The sequence below is a fragment of the Manacus candei genome, unplaced genomic scaffold (assembly GCF_025592945.1).
Source record: "Manacus candei isolate 608988 ecotype Guabito, Panama unplaced genomic scaffold, ASM2559294v1 h1tg000014l, whole genome shotgun sequence".
Taxonomy (NCBI): domain Eukaryota; kingdom Metazoa; phylum Chordata; class Aves; order Passeriformes; family Pipridae; genus Manacus; species Manacus candei.
Window position 1 is genome coordinate 38,839,967 of NW_026138062.1, and position 19,696 is coordinate 38,859,662.

The 19,696-nt window shown below is 38.6% G+C and overlaps 1 protein-coding gene across 1 annotated transcript in view; it reads left to right on the top strand.

Moving 5' to 3' along the window:
• GUCY1A2 (guanylate cyclase 1 soluble subunit alpha 2) overlaps positions 1–19,696 on the top strand; it is a 150,888-nt gene that overhangs the window by 112,958 nt on the left and 18,234 nt on the right. Inside the window, exon 7 of the mRNA XM_051779821.1 lies at positions 9,364–9,518. Coding sequence (XP_051635781.1) covers positions 9,364–9,518 — 155 coding nt within the window. The remainder of the gene's footprint in view (positions 1–9,363; positions 9,519–19,696) is intronic.

Here is a 19,696-nt window from a genome sequence, read left to right on the forward strand (position 1 = left end):
AGGTGAAATCTACCTCAAATTACTAAATAAGCAAAAGTATCAAAGTTTGTTTGTTAAGGTTAAAACCCTTAGGTCAAATTTATTTTTTTTAATACAGTTTTTTTGTTCTTTCAAATATTTTGAGCATGTGTCATTTATCCTTGTTAAAGTATCACCCAATCCATTCAGTATGTGTCATATGATGGCACTGTGAGACAAAGATGTCCTCCTACACTAGGGATCAAAGAGAACTTTCCGATGATTTTTTTTCTTTTTTGAGTGTCAGTGGAGAGGAGGCTGGGAAAAATCCTCCACTGCTATGTGGGCTTGTGTGAATGATTAGCTCTTTTTTAAGTGCCTGAACACACGGGTTCATATAGTAATTAAATTCTTACTGTGGAAATTACTATTTAAAGAAAACAATAAAAAGTGTTTTTGATTAAATGCTCCCTCAGAAGTGAAATGCAATGGTTTATTGGTGAGTTAGAAGCAGCTTATGAACAATAACTTTAATGTTTCTTCATTTGAATTTAGGGGAAAGATATAGGTCTTATTCTTGTTTAGCAACTCTAAATATTCTCATTGACATCATGTAACACTCACACCCGCACCCACACCCCCCCAGTAAATAAGTTCAGGTCAGATGTTTTCTTACAGATGACCCAAATCCTCTTCTAACTTAGACCCTGCACAGTACCATAGTGAACTGACATGGTGCTCCATGACAGAATTTGGCTCAAAAAACTTTACCCCAATATAAACTTTTCCTTTGATGCTAGAACTAAGGAGCCCCAGCAACTAGTCTTTGTTTTTGATTTTCACGTAATTTAATTTTACCTCATACTGATGATGAAGACTTGCAGGTGTGTAATTTTTCATCATAGGGTATGAAATATAGAATCATGAAATAAAAGGAACCTCTGGAGGTCAGCTAATTCAACCACTATTCGAAGCATGGCTAACTTAGATCATAGTGGAAGAACTTAAGGGAAAGAGAAAAAGAATTTCATCCTTCAAGACTAGAACTTCTTTATGTAGATATGAAATGCTTCATAGCTCCTTTTTCCACATTCAGTAGAAATGATTGTATGCCAAGACAGTAGTACAGGGACATATGTAATGTGTGTCACGTTGGTTATAATTTAATTGTATGTCTTTTACACAAACCACATGATTGCTTTACCCAGTAACTGTTTAAGATAGATTTATTGATCCCAAGGCATTCAATATTTATTAGTTCATTATTTTATTTTTCATTGTCCTTGTAAAATTTGCTGTGTCTTTTGCTTCAGATGGGTTGAATAATTATATGAGTAAGGAATCTAGGAAACTCTCATTAGAAAACAGTTAAATGTTCATTTTTCCAAATGTTTTTCAAATAGGGGGAAAATATATCCTGTAGTTTAGTTCTATAGAACACCTTCTGAAATTCAAGTGATCTAAATTTTTCTCTGAGCAGGTCTGTTCCTTGGCAACAATTCTGTAGTGAGCTATACTGTCATATGTCCCTTTCCAGAAAGACACTGTGATATTTATAAATCTATCTAAGAATACAGATAACCCACACACTAAAGCATATGTCAGGACATAGCTGTCAGTCCTGTTCTTTGAAGGAGCAGAAAGGCACATTGACTCACCAGTGTGTGGCCCTGATTTTAGACCTCTGAACTATGTACAGTCTATTTTACATTAATATATTTCACAAGTAAATGTCCCTGTGTAAGGCATATGTTGAGATTTAGAGATAACACTGTTGTAGAAGCTGCTAGAAAATACTAGAGCAGAAAACATCTTACAGAATTTGGCACGTTCGGTTTGAAAGGATCTGGCAGCGCATCATGGACTAATAGCTAAGACACTGGAAGAGGTGACTTTTTCCTTTCTAAAGGACACTGCAAGGACAGAAGGGGAAAGGTATATACTGAAACACAGAGTATCACTTAGTATGTTAGGGCAGAAAGTTAGGAGTGCTTTTTTCTGAGAAATACAACTGTACAGATATCCATGTACATTATTAAAACTGACATCAGAAGTCCTGATCCAGGTTCCTATTGTACTTAAATGCTTTGCTGGCTTGGGACATCTGTGTGCCTGGAACTATTTTCATACAGCTACTGCCCTGCACCAGCTCTCAGCTCTTCCACCAGCTCAGCACAAAGCCTTGAGCGGCTGTCAGTCCATCACATTATTGAGGCTTGGAGAGCTCCAGGCTTGCGGAGTGGGGGATCACTTCTGCCTGTGGCAGCTTTCCAGACTGTGTCACCTACTTCCCAGCCTGCCCTTGCTCTTTCATCTGTGTCTGCGTAAGGCAGACAATTCTGTGAAAATGGATTTTGTGTCCTTCTGGGTGCAGTTAACCTGTAAGGCAATCTGAGACTTCTTTTTCTAGCATGGAAGTATGTTTTCAGAGTGTGAGAACTGTTTATTAAGGTCCTTCTGTCCATGTGTGTGGTGGGAAGAAACAATGTGTGCTGAAATGTTATCATAGTTCATATTTGAGGAGGAACTGTGAAAACGAACACCTTTTCTTTACAAAAAGAATTTCTTTTGGCTCAGGAAATCCCTGAACTAAAAATTGCTGGTTGCAGAGAGAGAATTTTGGAAATCAGCATGTATTTTTGCCCTGTGCTTATCAGAAGACAGCTTACATGTTAACCTTTGGTTTGAATTGGAAAGTCTGCTTACATATTTTGATATCAATTACTCTTCACTGGCAGACAAAAAAGAAAGGTACCCACTAGCTCTTCTTTTTCCTACTCTGCCTTTCAATGCTGTCCACAAGAGACTTTTCAACTCAGAAATCATTCTTCAGTCACACCCTTATGCAATTCATCATGCTGTTGCCTACTAGTCTTTTTTCTCTTCTTCTGAATTAGGCACAGGTCACGCTTTTTAAAATAGATTTGTAATCTCTTAACAAAGACTGCAGATACTTTTACACAACACCGTGTACTTAAGAAGCTTGAGGAATAATTAAAAAACCAGTTAATTTTCCTTTCAGGAATCATTACAGCTTGAATCATTGTTCTGTGGTCTAATTAATAAAGGAAGTATTTTTAAGTCTTGTAATGCAATGTCTCAGTTTTGACTGACTGGAAGTAAGGTTTTTAACGTCTTCTATCGATTATCAACATGCAGACATATTGGTAAAAAACTTTCAGATTTGAGGAGGTTTTATAAAAGTTCTTGAGTAGACAAGTGCTACTGATCAGATTGTAGAAGGGTGTCTTTCCACTTGCATTTTAATTTTTGCCTTGAAAATTATATGGGGAAATGAGGAGAGGGAAGGAGAATGCATTTTCGATAGGGATTCAAAAAAGTTCAAGATCTTTAAACATAAAGAAAATTCCTCAATTTTTTTATTGTGAGTGCACTAATTAACAGAAAAATCTATTAAGAAATAAACAAGCAATTAGGAAATTTACTTCAGACATGCCAATGTCTTCCTTTACTGCTATTAAAATATTCTTGTCTCTTAACCGTAAAGTGAGTGTAGATGGACTGCAAATTTTCAGTGTGGCATTTACTCTCATCTAACTTGGAACAGTGATGGAAGAGTGCAGTTTTCACTGTGGTGCCTAAGAAGGCATTCAGGTTATTGAAAGTAATTGAAATGGTGTATCAGATAAAAAAACCCCAAAGCTAAACAAAACAAAAATCCCAGCTTTTTTAGATATAAAAGAGGAAAATCATTATTTGGCAATGAGGAGGTGTAAAGGGGTAACATACAACTCTTCTAAGATTCAGTATATCAGAAAAAAAACAGGAACAGAATGTTCAGTTCAGAAAAAGAACAAATATTTTTGTGTTGTTCATCTCTGTTCCTGTTTGTTGACTTTTCTCTCACAGTCTAGTCTGGACTATCAGCTCTCATTGATACCACTGCTGGCTCATTTCCCTGTTAGATGATGGCCATAGTTTTAGTGCTCCTTATCTTTTAGGCTCCCCAGGGAAGTGGTCACAGCACTAAGCCTAACAGAGTTCAAGAAGTGTTGGATGATACTCTCAGGCACGTGATGTGACTCTTGATGATAGTCCTGTGCAGGGCTAAGAGTTGGACTCAGTGATGCTAGTGGGTCCCTTCCAACTCAGCAGATCTGTCATTCTGTGTGATTCCATGGTTCTTTATCACTGTTAAACAAAACCACTATCCTTGCTGTCACTCAGGTATTAGTCATTTCTGCTCTCTGTGCCTTATCCTGTAAGCAATATCCAAATACTGCTACTTCTTCCTTACAAGTTTTGGTAGGTTCTTTTGCTTTCCACATAGCTATGTGTTTCCTCCCATCCTACGCTGATCAATGCACTTTGCTTTTCTTTTGTGACTCTGACATATCAGCTTTTCTCCACCTCACTATTACCACAGTTCTTGCAAAGGTCAGATTTGTTAATCTTTTTTTCTCATTTTTCATTCTAAATCTTTCCAATGCACCCAATTCAAGTTGTTCCTCTTTATCTAAAAGATCTCTCACAGGTGTCTTGCTCTTTTTCACACCTGTTCATGTTTCATTCACCATTGTGCCTTCCAGTATTCTGTTCTAGAAATATCTTTTGCCTTGTCACTTCACTGTTCCTTAACTGTTGGGGGACTGTTACTTACTGGTTGTTTTTATTCATGGTTGTCTTCTCTTTGTGATAGTTTCCAAAGAGTTGTATTTCTATTTGCATGCATAATGCCTCTGAACTTTCAATTTCAGTTACATGCTGCCTTTTTATCATTAGCCAAATCCTTTTATCACTAGCTCAATAATTAGCGACATATAAAGGAGCAGTTGGTACAAATGAAAAGCATGAATTTTATTAAAAATGCTCAATTTAAGTATAACATAATTTATATATATATATATAAAATGTATACTACACATACATTAAAAGGAATAAAGTTATTACAGACAAATAATGCATCCTGGTGTTGTCACCTAATTTATGCTTTATATGCTATTACTAATGTTTAATGGTAAATGTCCTGGGAAAGCACTGGTAAGGGCTGCATGTTCGATATTGCTTGGGATCTATAACTATACACGTATAACTGTTATTATTGTTGTAAGTTATATACTCCAGGCAGATTTTCTTTTCCTACAAAGGTAATGTGAAAGGCTGATGTGCCTCAATAAGTGTCTTGTTGCTAATAGTTTGATCGCACATTTTCTTCCTTTGTAAAAAAGAGCCTTAAACTGTTAACACAACACTTATCAACTCAATGAGGAAAAAGACAACAATGCATCTGCAGACAAAATCAAACCTGGAAAAGAAAATTTTATGAAAACATATTTTGCTAAAAAGTAGTATATGACCAATATAATGGTTATTCTCAGTATAAAGAATACTTCACAGCAGTAGCATCAGTGTTGCAGACTCTTTTCTTATAGAGAACCATATAATGAAGCAGAAGTGGAGTTTTATTTTAAGCCACTCTTGGTATAATTTTGTCTTGTATCAGGCAGTTATCTCTATGGTTTGATGAAAAAATGTATGTGAACTGTCTTGCACCCAATGAAAACGTCAGGTTCTGGCACTCTCATCAGTTGCTCTGTGTAGTTTAACCTGTGTTTGTGAGAATATCTACTTTCTTTATTGTACGAACATGTTTTTTAAAAATCTCTGAAGATACTATAGAAGACAAAATGTTATGTACTCACTCAAACCAAGAGTTTTTAAAATCTCTTTAGAAACACATTATATTACATAAAAAGCTGTTTCCTTTCTTTTTCTCATCCCTTCTGAAATTCAAGCAGTTCACAGAAGATCTAACTTGGGTATTCCTGAGGGAAATTTTGAATGTCCATGTATTTGTGTTCCCCGACGCAGTTTTTCCATGAAAGTTGGCATAGGTTTAGCTTCATTTACCTAACTTTGCAAAGGAAAATGTTTTATATTAAGTGATGTATCAGTTTGAATTTTTTTCAGCAAGTCTGATTGTGTAATATCTGGTTTCCTTGGCACTTTCAGAGCAGAAAAGTGATAACCACAAAGGCCATTTATTTTCCCAGTGTCTTTTTGAAACAATCATGAGAAAAGATCTTGGAAGCATTTACTGTGTGAGTAGGGTTTGTGTTCTTCAAGAGTGACTAAAGTTTTGCTACTGAGAATTTGAAAATCCTGATGGACTTGGAAACCCTTTGGAAGTCCTCTGTCACTGAAGCACTGAACGATAAAAAACTAAGTGGCCATGTAAAGGGAAACACTTTGAGAATGAAAGTAAAAAAAACAACCAAAAACAACTTTAGCTTTCACTGCATATACTGCAAAAGTAAATTTTATTTTTTAGTACATGTTTTGCTGTCCAATTTTCTTTCCACTCTAATGTATACTAAAACAAACCTAGTACTTTTTCATAGTTTTAATCTGGCCTTCACATGTGTTTGAGTGTGCCCTAGAAGAAGTCACAGTAAGTGGTTTATTTGTGATTTTTAAATAAATGTGCAGAGTAGCAGTGGAACAAATAGGTATCATTAGCTCTGTTCTTAAAATTGTGTGCAAAATAACTAATCTGTCTGCCATCTCACAGGAAAAAGGCATTGTAAACAGGTTCTTTATTATTTATTGAAAGTTGAGAGCATACTTGTGTTATGTGAGCAAGACTTTCTGCTGAGGTGTCCTGGTTTGAGACCCCTAAAATTTAATTCTTGAGTTCAAGCCCCCCTCCCACATCTCAACCCAGTGTGAGACGGGTTTTCCAGACACTACACAAGACTCAATATGGGGGGAAAGGGAATTATATTACAATCGCTGTACAAATAAATATTATAATACATCATATACATAATCTTAACTATCTCTCCTATCATAAATCAGTATTTACAATGGATCAATCTCTTCTCCCTTCAATAAAAGTCCAGAAGGGAAAAGGAAAGATTCTTTCCTCTCTCAGGGCAGCAGCCTCTCTTCTTCCATGCAGCAGCTGTAGCTGGATTGTTATAGCTGGATCTCTTTCCAGTACACACAAGGGGTCTCCTCTCCCCCTCTCAGCCCTTCAGCTCCAATTGAAGGTCTCTCTCTCTCCTGTGGACTGCGGTAACCAGGACAAAGGTTCGCCTCACCACATCATATCACGAAGTGCAGGGGTCTTCGTGACGGTCCCTTTCCTCAGGGGATTCACCTCTGAGTCAGAACGTCTCGGGCAGCTTTCAGTTGAAAAGCCTTTGCCTCAAGAGTTCTACCAGAGCTCCTGTGCTCTGTCTCATAACTGTCAGCTTGGCAGCAGCAGCAGCAGGGGGGGACAAGGTCACCCTCTCTGCACTCCGTCTGGCTGTCCCGGTCCAGCTCTGGGACGTCTTGAGCTTCTCAGCTCCTCTCTCTCCGGTGCATGCTGCACTCCAAGACTCCTCTCAAATAGGAGTCCATCTCCTCCTCCTCTCTAGGAGGTCTCAGAGGGGTTTGGGGGGTTTGTTTCCGTTCTTACCCCAAACTCTCTCTCTCTGTAGAGCTTAGTCCTGCTCTGTTTCTCTCCATTAGAGATCTCTATGTCTTCCTGCTTGGCCGCAGGCTGTCTCTGCTGCATCTTACCTCTTTCTGGCTCTCTGCCACGGTCTCTCCGTACACTGCTGCTCTGCCGCTGCTTTTCAGTATCTCCTGCTGCCCACTCACAGTGGAGAAAAACTCCTTCAGCTTTCTAGCTACAAGTACTTGGCCCAGTCTAACACTGTTCCAAGTTTCTACAGCCCCCCAGCCAGGGCTGGGGGGGGCCCAGCCCCCAGTGGGGCTCTGGGCCCCTTCTCCTCGTGGCCTTACAACATGGCCACCTCTCTCCAACAACTACAACATCCTTCTTTTCTGGTCTGCTTGTGATATGTTTATATTTTGCAGGAGCGCTCATTGGCTCAACCCCAAGGGACACCACCCCCTCAGGGGTTACTATTTTTTTTAATTCCAGGGGGAAAACTTCTTTCCCCACCACATGAGGGCAAGTACTGACCTCACATATATTGAGAAGGACTGTTTGCTCATTTACCATAGTAAAGGTTTGAAAGTTCAGTTAAATCAAATGCTGCTTATTCACAGCCTTAAAAAAAAAAAAGGAAGAAAGAAAGAAAAAGAAGGAAAAAAACCCCACCGAACAACCTAGTCTGTAATTAACAACATTATGATGAAGATTGAAGGTTTTATGTTGCCTGTGAGAATGTTGTAAGTAGTATCGCATTGAATGCAGAACACGTTCTTAGTTTATGCATGGGCTTAGTGTATAGAGATATTATTAGCTTAGCGTATAGCAGAAATAATTGTATATCCATTGTCTGTGACATATAAGAGAGGAACAAAATTAAAAATGTTTAGCTGTATGGTAAAAGTCTTGGCCACATGGGAAGAAACATAGTCAGTGAAATAATGTGGGGTCCTACATGTTCGTAGAACTTCACTAACACCAATGTTATAAAATGCTGGTATTTTGTTCACATTAAAAAGGGGTAACTAATTCATACCCCATCAGACTCTCTGTTTTAGTAGCTGTTATTTATTTTTTTCACATTATGTGTTTTACAGCAATCCAGTTGCTGTGAGTGAGAGTATCCTCAGAAGATAGAAATATCTTCTTTTCATTTTTTTAACATTATAAAGTTAACAAGAGAAAAAGACCCTTCTATCTGTAAAAAATATTTTCTTAGCAAACACAATTGGTAGCTAAAATGTATGCAGAATAAATCTCTGTTTATTCACTCTGAAAGAAACTTGGATGGTGACTCTGGGCTTTACAGATCAATGTAATTGCCATATCTCAGACAGTTGCAGGGGATGATTACTAGAATAATCACACGGGGGTTTTTAGTTTGCTGGGGATTTATTCCTTCTTATTTTGAGGAGGATACAATTACTTTAAAAATCATCGATGCCTCAATCTTCAGCATTCTCACCATTGCAATATCTGTCTGATGAAGTGAGAAAGACCTTAGACCTTGAAGAGTTTGGAAGAAAAATACGAAGATAAAAGTACCTTATTCGTTCACTCCATTTTACTACTCTTTCTACCAGTTTGAGAAAAATTGGGTCTTACTTTAAAGCCTGTGTTAGAAGTGGTGGTGAAAATAACCCTCAGTAATGTTTTATTTGTGTAATTAGATGTCTGATATTGCAGTAACTCTGGATGATCCCATCCTGTTCTGTTCACGATTCCTGTTTTGGCTGTCATAGTCTCCAGCAAATGCGCACAGAAGAAGAAAATAATTTTAGTAAAAAGATAACCATGTTTTCGTTCTTTTTTCTTTTAACTGCATCTGATTTAAGGTAGAGGAATAGAAGAATCTGTTTTCTTCCACTTCACTCTTTCTTCTTTGGTTTATTATTAATTTTAAGCGTTACTGTTACTGGCTTATAAATAAGTGCTAATGACATAACTGTGGGCAGCACAGGAGAAACAGACTGACATGGATCTCCTGTTTTTTCCAGATGAGGATAGGCATTCACTCAGGTTCAGTGCTGGCCGGTGTCGTTGGCGTAAGAATGCCACGCTATTGCCTCTTTGGGAACAATGTCACCCTTGCAAGCAAGTTCGAGTCAGGAAGTCACCCACGCCGCATCAATGTCAGTCCCACCACGTACCAGTAAGTCCTCTTAGCCTTTTCATAATCTGTCTTTCAGCCTGTTTTGAGTTTGATCTTGTTACATGCTGTGTCCTCAACACATGAACTTCAACAGAAAGTCACCAAGGCACCAGGACAACTGGAAAGAGGTGTTACATGGGGATGTTCGTCTTTCTTTTGCAGGTTTGCATCAGAATGTGCAAAGAAGTCAGGCAGAGGAGACAAGGAGGCACAACAGAACAGCTAGCCATTTCTGCCTAAAATAGCATGTAACAGAAAAAGTGGGAGATATATCCCAAAGCATGATAGTTTTGTGCACTATTACAGCTTTTGGCTAAGGATTTGAGTTCCACTCACTAAACACAGTTCATGAAAGTAAGGATATTCCCATTGGCTCAGAAGAAAGTCTCTAATTTTGCCAGTAAGGCCAAGCTTTCAAAGAATTTTTATGCTTTCCTGAAGACAAAATTTCCTATTTAGTACTTTATAGAGACATATTCTTAACGTAGGAAAAAAGATTGAAAATGGCAAAGCATTATCCCTATTTCTTTGAAAAAATTATGCAAATAGAGAGAAGGCTTGATTAAATCTGGTTATGAGGAACAGCTCCTAAAATAAAGTGTTCCTTATTGTTCAAATTTGACAGTTTGATTATTAGAGTTTCTACTGATTGGACTACAGCTGATGTACTCACTTTTTTTTGGCAGGAGATCTCAATCTTGCTCTTTTTCAGTGTTTTATATCCAAAGTAATTTTCTGAAGTAAGGTTTTGCTCAGGTTTTGAAACTGTGTGGTAAATCTGTATACAGTTGTTGAAACAATATTGCTTTTCTTTGTTTTTTTTCCTATTCAGAACTGTGAATATCAATTTTTTCCTATACTTATCTACGTAAATAAAAATTTCAAATGGGATTTCTTTCTCCAGAATTGAAGTGTCTAGTGTGCTAAAGTATGAATCAGTCAGAAACTAAAGTTAAAAGTAATTAAACTAGTGCATAAAATGGCATTCTTCTGAAGATCCCATTCACTTGAGATCAGATTTTGAGAGTGGAGCAAGTGTAGCAAATTGAACAAGAGGCAGAATAACTGAATAGGCTTTCTATCATAAAGTGAACAGACATAGATTGATAGAGTTGTCTGGTAACATGCAAGAGAAAGACCCAATCTACTATTGTTTATAGAAAATGTTTTCATTTAAATAAAAATAAATTCAATAAATATAGAGGAAATTTCTGTTTGCAACTTGGTGTCATTTGAAAAGAAATTGTCCTTGGGAGCTTTCAGATAGTGTTCTGCTGCTTTTGGTTCTGGTCTTCCACTGTGGGATAGGAGAAACCCTATAAAACATTGTTTGAATAATCAGCATGAGATTGTTCACCAGGTGGGTGCCAGTTATAAAAGTTACAAAGTAGCAGGGCCTTTGGTGTTAATTTTATGCAAATGAAGGTATGTGTTCTGGCAAAAAGCAACCAAGGCCCTATGACAGGGACCTGAACTTTCCTTGAACAGGATCAGTTCTTAAAAAGGAATGTTCTCCAACCTGAGGTGGTCTTCAAGTTATTCTGAAAGTGCAGTGCATACTTTTTCAGAAGAGATAATAGTACTTCACAAATGTAGTTCAGTGGGGTGATTTCACTCAAGGCTATGGTGTTGCTTGCTCATATTTCTGTCCCTGAGAGAAGAAATTGGTGAGTTAGGCAGTTTTGTGGAAATATAACGAATGTACATTTGGGGAACTAATGATCACAAAACTCCCTTCTTTTCATGCTGGAGCCAGAATCACTTTTGGTGTACGAGTGCCAGTTCTGCAGAGTTTGGTTATGAGTGGTATGGCACCTCCTCTGTGACACACAGATTTGTAGTCACTGTTGAGCAACCTGATTTATTTGATGTCCCAGCTCATTGCTGGGGCATTGGACTAGATGGCCTTTAAAGGTCCCTTCCAACCCAAACTATCCTATGATTCCATGGTTGCTTTTTTTTTTTTTCATCACATAAAAAGTTTGTTCTGAAATCTAGTTTGTGGGCTTCTGTGTGGAGTTTTTTAGAAATCTGTGCTTTTATGCTGCCCTTTATCTGACTCCTAGTGCATTGTAGCACAGAGAAGATGGATTCTCTCACCTCTACCTGGCTGCCATTGGTCATACTGTACCATAGCAAGTCAAATGTGGGTAACCTGGGTTTGGAGAGCATTCTTACTAGGTCCTAGATAGCATAATATGAGTCAGATTTTCTCACCTTGTGTATCTTCCAGGTTGCATCAAAAAAAGGGCTATGGGTTTTTTTCACTTCCCTTTAATCCTAGAAATCCAGTAGGAATATGACCATTTGTTTCAAGATGGCCAAATTTTCACCTTATATGACTATTATGTCTATGCTTATCTTCCAGAAAGTTACAAATTTAAACTGTTGCTTCTAAAAGAGAAGACAATAGAAAAGTAATTGGCATTGTAATAATACTGTAACATAAAATTGCAAAACAAAACACAGCAAAATATGGAAGTATTGGAAGTATTGGAAGTATTTATCTGCATTTTTTGTACTCTGTAAACAATCTGCTGTTATGTGCTGAACAAAGTCAGTGCTTGATTCAGAGAACTTTAAGTGCAAATAATAAACTAAACACATGATTACAGGTAAAGGAAGAAAAAATGCCAAAAAAAAATGTGTTTGAATAAGAGGCAGTTATCGTTCAAGGTAAATGGCTAAAAGTAGTGATGATCAGGCTAGGAGCAATTTTATATTACAGGCTTCAGGGATTACATGAGAAGATAAAATGAATGTGCATGTGGCAACTTGAAAGGGCTATTTCAAACCATACCTTCTGGCATGGTTGAAAGCTTGAAAACAGACAGGGAAGAAGTAAAAAAATGACACTGCTGACACAGCAGCCAGGAGATACTGCAATTACAAAATACTCTAAGGAGCAGAATTATTCGGAGCTGCCAAAAGTGATCTAGGATGTTTGAACGTAATATCCTGGTACTGTCCAAATAAACAAGTAGTGATCTGATACATCTTTATATTACTTTTCTTGAATATAATTTGCATGAGTACACTGTACACAAATAAAGTGATTCATCACAAACTGAAATGCCTTTATATTTGACTTTGTATTCTATTAAATGCTTATATTTATTATACTATGCTGCTGTGTACTCAGTTAATATTTCTATTATCTAGGAAGCAATGTTTTCCACAGTACATAATTCTGCAATCAGTATGAAAATAGCAGAATTTTCAATTAAATGAAACTACTGGCATACAAGTTTTGTGCTTATAAAGTATGCAGATACTAGAAATTTGTCCAATAGTTGTCAGCTTTTGTTTTACAGTAAAGTTTATGCATCATAAAGCGTCATTAGCATTCAAATAATAATCACACTTCGGAATACCTATTATTGATTTCAGACACTTCTCTGCAAGCCTGTAATCTGCCTAAGTAAGAATCATAGTCTAAAATTATAAATACAAGATGTGATATTTGTTGCCTAGCAGCAACAGTGAACCTGGGGCAGCCTCACTCCAGTTACACCTGCCTGGGCAGAGCTCTGCAATATGTGAAACAGCACCTTTTAAAAAGGCGAACTTAGAACCTATTGAATCTGAAACCTCACTTCTGTTTGAAATACCTTGTTCTCTAAACTCAGACAGGTCTTTTGACAGAAGGATCACAGAGCCCTGTTTGCTTTGAATCACTGAGCACTGTGAAATGAAATCACTGAAACAGCACTGGTAAAACTTCCAGTGGAACATGTGGAAGCTGGAGAGGAAGTAGAAGATCTCAAACTGGCCTCTGTTTAAACACGTGGACAGGAAGGAATAGGAAAAGAATCAGCTGAGGATTTATTTAATTCATCCACTTTATCCTGAATTGAATAGAATTACCCTATTTTCCATATTCAGGAAGGAAGCACAATGAGATTTATAAAACTATTGAGCACAGAAGAGAGATTAAATATTTTTTAATTATTTGTTTCAGTCTTGAATAATTATTTTTATGAGATATTAATATAATATACCAACATTCATCTTGTTTTCCTAGTTGTGTTGCAATGTAATGTCTTGAGATTTCTAAAGCAGTTATGAAAAGCAGGTAAACACAATTGTTGCTATTTATCAAGTTTAAAAAGAAATTATTTTTCTTCCTGATCTTTCTACCTCTGGTCTTTTCCATCATGCATTTCCCTTGTGGAGAATGTGCTTCTGAAATTAAGTGTTGCATACAGATACTTTCCATTATCATATGCTGGGTGATACATCTGGGATCTGAGCTTAGGCAAAGTTGAACAGCCTGCATCCCATATCTTTATCTTGATTTAGGAGAGAGAGCAACCCAAGTGTACCTCCCTATTCAGCTGGGTGAGGTCACTGTGTGTTCACTTGCCTAAATTACTTCTCAGCCTTTAAAATTGATTAAACCCTGCAGAATTTATATATGTTTTTAATAGTTATTTCACAGAAAGTTGTATGAAAGAAGTTTTAGGTAATTAGAGAAGTAATTCTATAAACTCCTTATAGATTTTTTCTAATCATATTCTTTTTCTTACAGCTTATGTCTATATATATAATACTTTTCCTACAGGTTATATCTATATCTACATCTATATTTTTCTGCCTCGTATGGACAAACCAATGGGTTTGCTCTCCAGGAAGGCAGTGCATAGTTTCCTTTGCTGTAGTGTGTTTTATTTCTTTTAGAAATATTGTTCAAATTTGATCTATACAGACTCTGATTCAGATTCAGTCTTTTCAGATTATTTTGGAGCATTCTTTAAAAAACTGTTTTTATGTTGTTCAGTTAACTGTGTATGCTTTCAAGAAATGTTGAGGGGAAGACAATTTAGTTATGGACAGAACTGGTACACACCTTATACATGGACAGAAAAAATTATTGTTAGTCTAATTACAGTATTAAAAGTGTAGACAAAATGTGCTGGTTTATTCTTGGGTTTCTGTTCCCAGTGTCATCTGCTTCCATGAGGCTGCACTCCCCCGTAGTGGGTGTGATTATGGTCCTGGGGCCTCTGCTGCTCAGCCATGCTTGTGCTTGTATTTTTATTCAAGGTCCATAGGTAATTCACTCTACACAGAATAATCTGTGTGTGAGATCACTGTTCATTAGTTAACAGTGTATGTTACACAGCAGTTTCACACAGCTAATGTAAAGCTAAAACATGTTTAGGCAATAGTCATCTGACAGGTACACAACTGCTAAAACTACAAAAAGCTCAAGCCTAGACAAATCCAGGCAAGTCCTGAGGCCAGCACTGTTACATCAATGCAAAGCCTGAGGCCTTTTCCTAGTGATGGCGCAATCCTGTGCACTGAGCCTTTTTCTCTAATGTCCCAAACAGAAGGCAGAGACCCAGTATTCTTTCTGCTTAGGTGGGTGAGAAACAAAAGTATTAAAGATCAGAGACAGACACTCACCATGCTGAGCTACATGGAGTATACAATATGTTCCATTAAAAACCATGGCTAGTCTTTGATAACACCAATACATAAACTTCCGTAGCTAAAAAAGTAACAAATACAATGTGCAATTACTTAGACAGAGACATAGTTAGGGGTTTTTTTCTAGTCTCCTGGTCTTTCTAGCATGCATAGAAACTGAGGGAGAAATTCAAACTCACCAAAGTTTAAAACCAGGTGCACTGATTTTTGGCATTACAATAGCAATTCTGTATCAGGGACAGGACAATCCTAGTTGTGGGTATAGGGAATGAGAGGCTGGAAAGCAGTACCACGGAAAGGGATATGGGATTCCTGATGGATGGCAAGTTGAATAGGAGTGAGCAGTGCCCTGGCAGCCAGGAGGGCCAACCACGTCCTGGAAAGCATCAGGCAAAGTATCGCCAGCCAGTCAAGGGAGGGGATTGTCCTGCTCTGCTCTACCCTGGTGTAGCCTCACCTTGAATATTGTGTGCAGTTTTGGGAACCACCGTATAATAGACATTAAGCCATTAGAAAGTGTCCAAAGGAGGGCTACGAGGATTGTGAAGGATCTGGAGGGGAAGCTTTATGAGGAGTGGCTGAGGCTGTTCTGCCTGGAGAAGAGGAGACTGAGAGGAGACTACCACTTCCTCGTGAGTGGAAGAGGAGGGGCATACACTGATCTCTTCTCTCTGGTGAACAGTGACAGGACCCGAGGGTTGTGTCAGGTGAGGCTTAGGTTAGACATTAGAGAAAGGTTCTTCACCTGGAGCGTGACTGGGTGCTGGAAGAGGCTCCCCAGGGAAGTGGTCACAGCACCAAGCCCGACAGAGTTCAAGAAGCATTTGGATGACAGTCTATGGCACATGGTGTGACTCTTGGGGTGTCCTGCACAGGGCCAGGAGTTGGACTTGATGATCCTTGTGGGTCCCTTCCAACTCAGTATATTCTATGATTCTGTAGTTTTCTGAATATGGGAACTCACTGATGAAGATGAGACTTTTTCTTGCCAAAATACTTTGAAATATTACCCTGTGATTTTTTCTATGAAAAAAAAGAGCTACAACTTTTAAAAGCTTCTTCAAGGTTCCTACTAAGTATGATCCCATTCTCACACAGACCTTCTGACCTTTTTAAAATTGAGGAATTGAAAATAAATTTAAAAAGGGCTAATTCTCAGATACTCTTTTTGTCTGAAAGCAATAGCACTTCCACCAAGGAAGGGATGGAACAAGAATTTAGACAGTTTTAGAAGATATCAGGTTAGGAGAGGATAAAGTCAAAGTTAATCAGCTGGAAATCAGTGTTTAAGAAATTCTTCCTCCCGTGAATCATCAACAAAGAAGATAAGCTAAGAGCAAACCTTTCAGACAATTTATAGGAATGCTTGAGTACCCTGACCCTCACTGAATTGTAAATTGTATATCCAACCACTTGAGTGAATATGGGACAGTCTGGGGACATTTTTGGTAGAGTTTAAGCTGGAACATAATTTCTTGAAGGTGAAGGATAAGACTGTACACTTAGGGTAGACTGTGCTTTAAGACTTTCACAACAGGCAGTCCATCTTCGTCACAAAAAAAGTGCTCTGAGAATGGTCCACAAGGTGAGGAAACCAACCAGAACTGGGTGCCATCACCCAGGAGATGTTCCAGACCAGGTTTTACTCTGGATCTTCCCTTGAGCCAGAGGGAAAGTGTAAAAATGGTTGCATGGAATAATGTGACTTGGTGGTCACCTGGTGTCCAGCCAAGGCCCCCACTCTGTGGCTGGGCCTTGTCCTCACTGAGGATGTGCATTATTCATTCAGCTGCTTGGCAGAAGTATCTTTTGGAGTTCTTTGTACCCATGAAAAGGAAGAAGGAAACTTAGAAATGGCTATGGCTGTCAGCTGCTACTATTTTCTTTTTAACATCAAGAGTGCCCTAAATATGAGAGAAGATTCCTGCAGAAAAGTGTTCTCATTGCTGTGAATGGAGAATATGCAGATAACTTGTTTCTTTGGTGTATACACAAAGCTGTAAGAAATCAGAGGCGATTTCTGAACCATCATCTCATTCTTAGACTGGGAAACCAAGTTTCAGGACCAACGTATTTAAGGAATTTTAAGAACCTGTTTTTAAGTGAATGCTAACAAGAAACCATTTTTATCATGATTAAAATCTTTCTAATAGCATTATTCCATGAATCAGAAATGTCATTTTTTTTTAAAGAAGTATGAACTCAAGTTTTTAGGATAGAATGTGATCATAAGTAGCTTCCATTAGCATTTGGTAAAGAAGGTTTTATGCCGTGCTTGCTTGAGAGCTGAAATGTTATTCCAATAAAGGTCAACTAGAGAATTTCTGAGGGTGAAAGGCTGAATTGAGCAGTGCATCTAATACAGGGATGTGGAGTCTATCACAAACCACGATAGTGGAGTAATCTTGAAAGGACTAAATGGTTAGTCATCCATTAGTCCTTGAGCATTTCATTGTAACCAAATTACAATTCAGCAAACAAATGAAAATAAGATTAATAATAAATATCACGCACTTTTGTTCTATGAGGAAAACTGTGTAAAATATCAATTAATTTCAGTGCCAACTCTGACCTGAATCAATGAATATATATATATTACAGTTTTGGACTTGTGTAACTGTCATTAAAATTAGATAATGTTAGGCTCTGAGAAGGAAACGATTGATTTTTAGCAAGGCCAGATGCTCTACAGTGAATAGTCAGTTTGAAGAAGAGTGACTGCAGTGAAAGCTTACAGATTTAGCTCAGAAAGTTCTAAGATTTCAGCCGTTGTGTGCAGAAATAGAGTTTGGGAAGCAGTGAAGAGTTGTTTCAGTGTATTAAGCCTGTAGTTTGGAAGAGATGAAAAGAGAGAAGCCTCTGTAGGGACTTCTGCAAACATTTGTGTAATTTAGAAAAGATTACATTATTTTGATCATAAAATTGACAATCTGGAAAATAAATTATGACCTTCAAACCACATGCTAACAAAGACCGCCACAGAAGTTCAAAGGCAAAACCATTGTTGGATTTATAACCAAGTGATTATTTAAAAGCTGGAAAGAAAATGCCTTTGTATTTCAATGACCTCACACAGATTGTCTCAGCCAAGACCCGTGAAAAGTACTCAATAACGGAAGTGCCATTATATGTGCTGAGAATCCTGGAAAATTCTTCTGGAACAGGATTTATTCATTCATTTACTTCCCAGAAATCAACTTTAACACACACTAAATAAACCACCTATTACAAAATTCACCAAAATTAATAAAGTCCTTCCCGATGATGTTTTTGACCTTCAGTTTGATTGAGAGAAAGAATAAATATCTTGGGAGAGGAAAAGAGGAAGAATGCTTTCATATAACCAACTGTACTCAGAATTTACCTCTGTCTCGAAACTGCTCTTTTCAACGCAGGAAGGGATTGACTACCACTAACTTAATTTACTGGAAACAAAATGTATAGAGTTATTTTCTTTATTTTGCAAGCTAGTTTTAGGGAAGATACTTGATAAAGAAGCCCTAAATTTTCAGATCTAGCCAGACAGAGATTTCTCCACTATGGAGAAGATGACAAATAGCAGAATCACAGAATCATAGAATCAACCGGGTTGGAAAAGACCTCTGAGATCATCAAGTCCAACCCTTGATGCAACACCGCTGTGGTTACTAGACCATCGCACTAAGTGCCACATCCAGTCTCATCTTAAAAACCTCCAGGGACGACAAATATCCACCACCTCCCTGGGCAGCCCATTCCAATGTCTGATTACTCTCTCTATAAAAAATTTCTTCCTAATATCCAACCTAAACCTCCCCTGGCAGAGCCTAAGATCGTGCCCTCTTGTCTTACTGGTAGCTGCCTGGGAGAAGAGACTGACACCCATCTGGCTATAACCTCCTTTCAGGGAGTTGTAGAGAGTGATGAGGTCTCCCCTGAGCCTCCTCTTCTCCAGGCTAAACAACCCCAGCTTCCTCAGCCTCTCCTCATAGGACTTCTGCTCCAGTCCCTTCACCAGCCTCATTGTTTTCTGGATCTGCTCCAGCACCTCAATATCCTTCCTGAACTGAAGGACCCAGAACTGGACACAGGACTCCAGGTGTGGCCTCACCAGCACTGAGTACTGGGAAAGAATCACTTCCCTGGTCCTGCTGGTCACACCATTCCTGATCCAGGCCAGGATGCCATTGGCCTTCTTGGCCACCTGGGCACACTGCTGGCTCATGTTCAGCTTCCTATCAATCCAAACTCCCAGGTTCCTCTCTGCCTGGCTGATCTCCAACCACTCTGTGCCCAGCCTGTAGCACTGCGTGGGGTTGTTGTGGCCAAAGGGCAGGACCCAGCACTTGACCTTGTTGAACCTCATCCCGTTGGAATCAGACCATCTTTTCAGCTTGTCCAGGTCCCTCTGCAGAGCCCTCCTGCCTTCCAGCAGATCAACACTCCCCCCCCAACTTGGTGTCATCTGCAAATTTGCTAATGGTACACTCAATCCCCTCATCCAGATCATCAGTAAAGATATTAAACAGGACTGAGCCCAACACTGATCCCTGGAGGACACCACTAGTGACCGGCTGCCAACTGGATGCAGCACCGTTCACCACCACTCTCTGGGCCTGGCCCTCCAGCCAGTTCCTAACATAGCACAGAGGGACCCTGTCCAAACTGTGGGTATAGAAGGCAGTATAGTCAGGTCTGTGATGTTGTACCCCTTGAGCAGGCATGCCGGGAGGATGGCTTCATGACACCTGTGAACCTATATC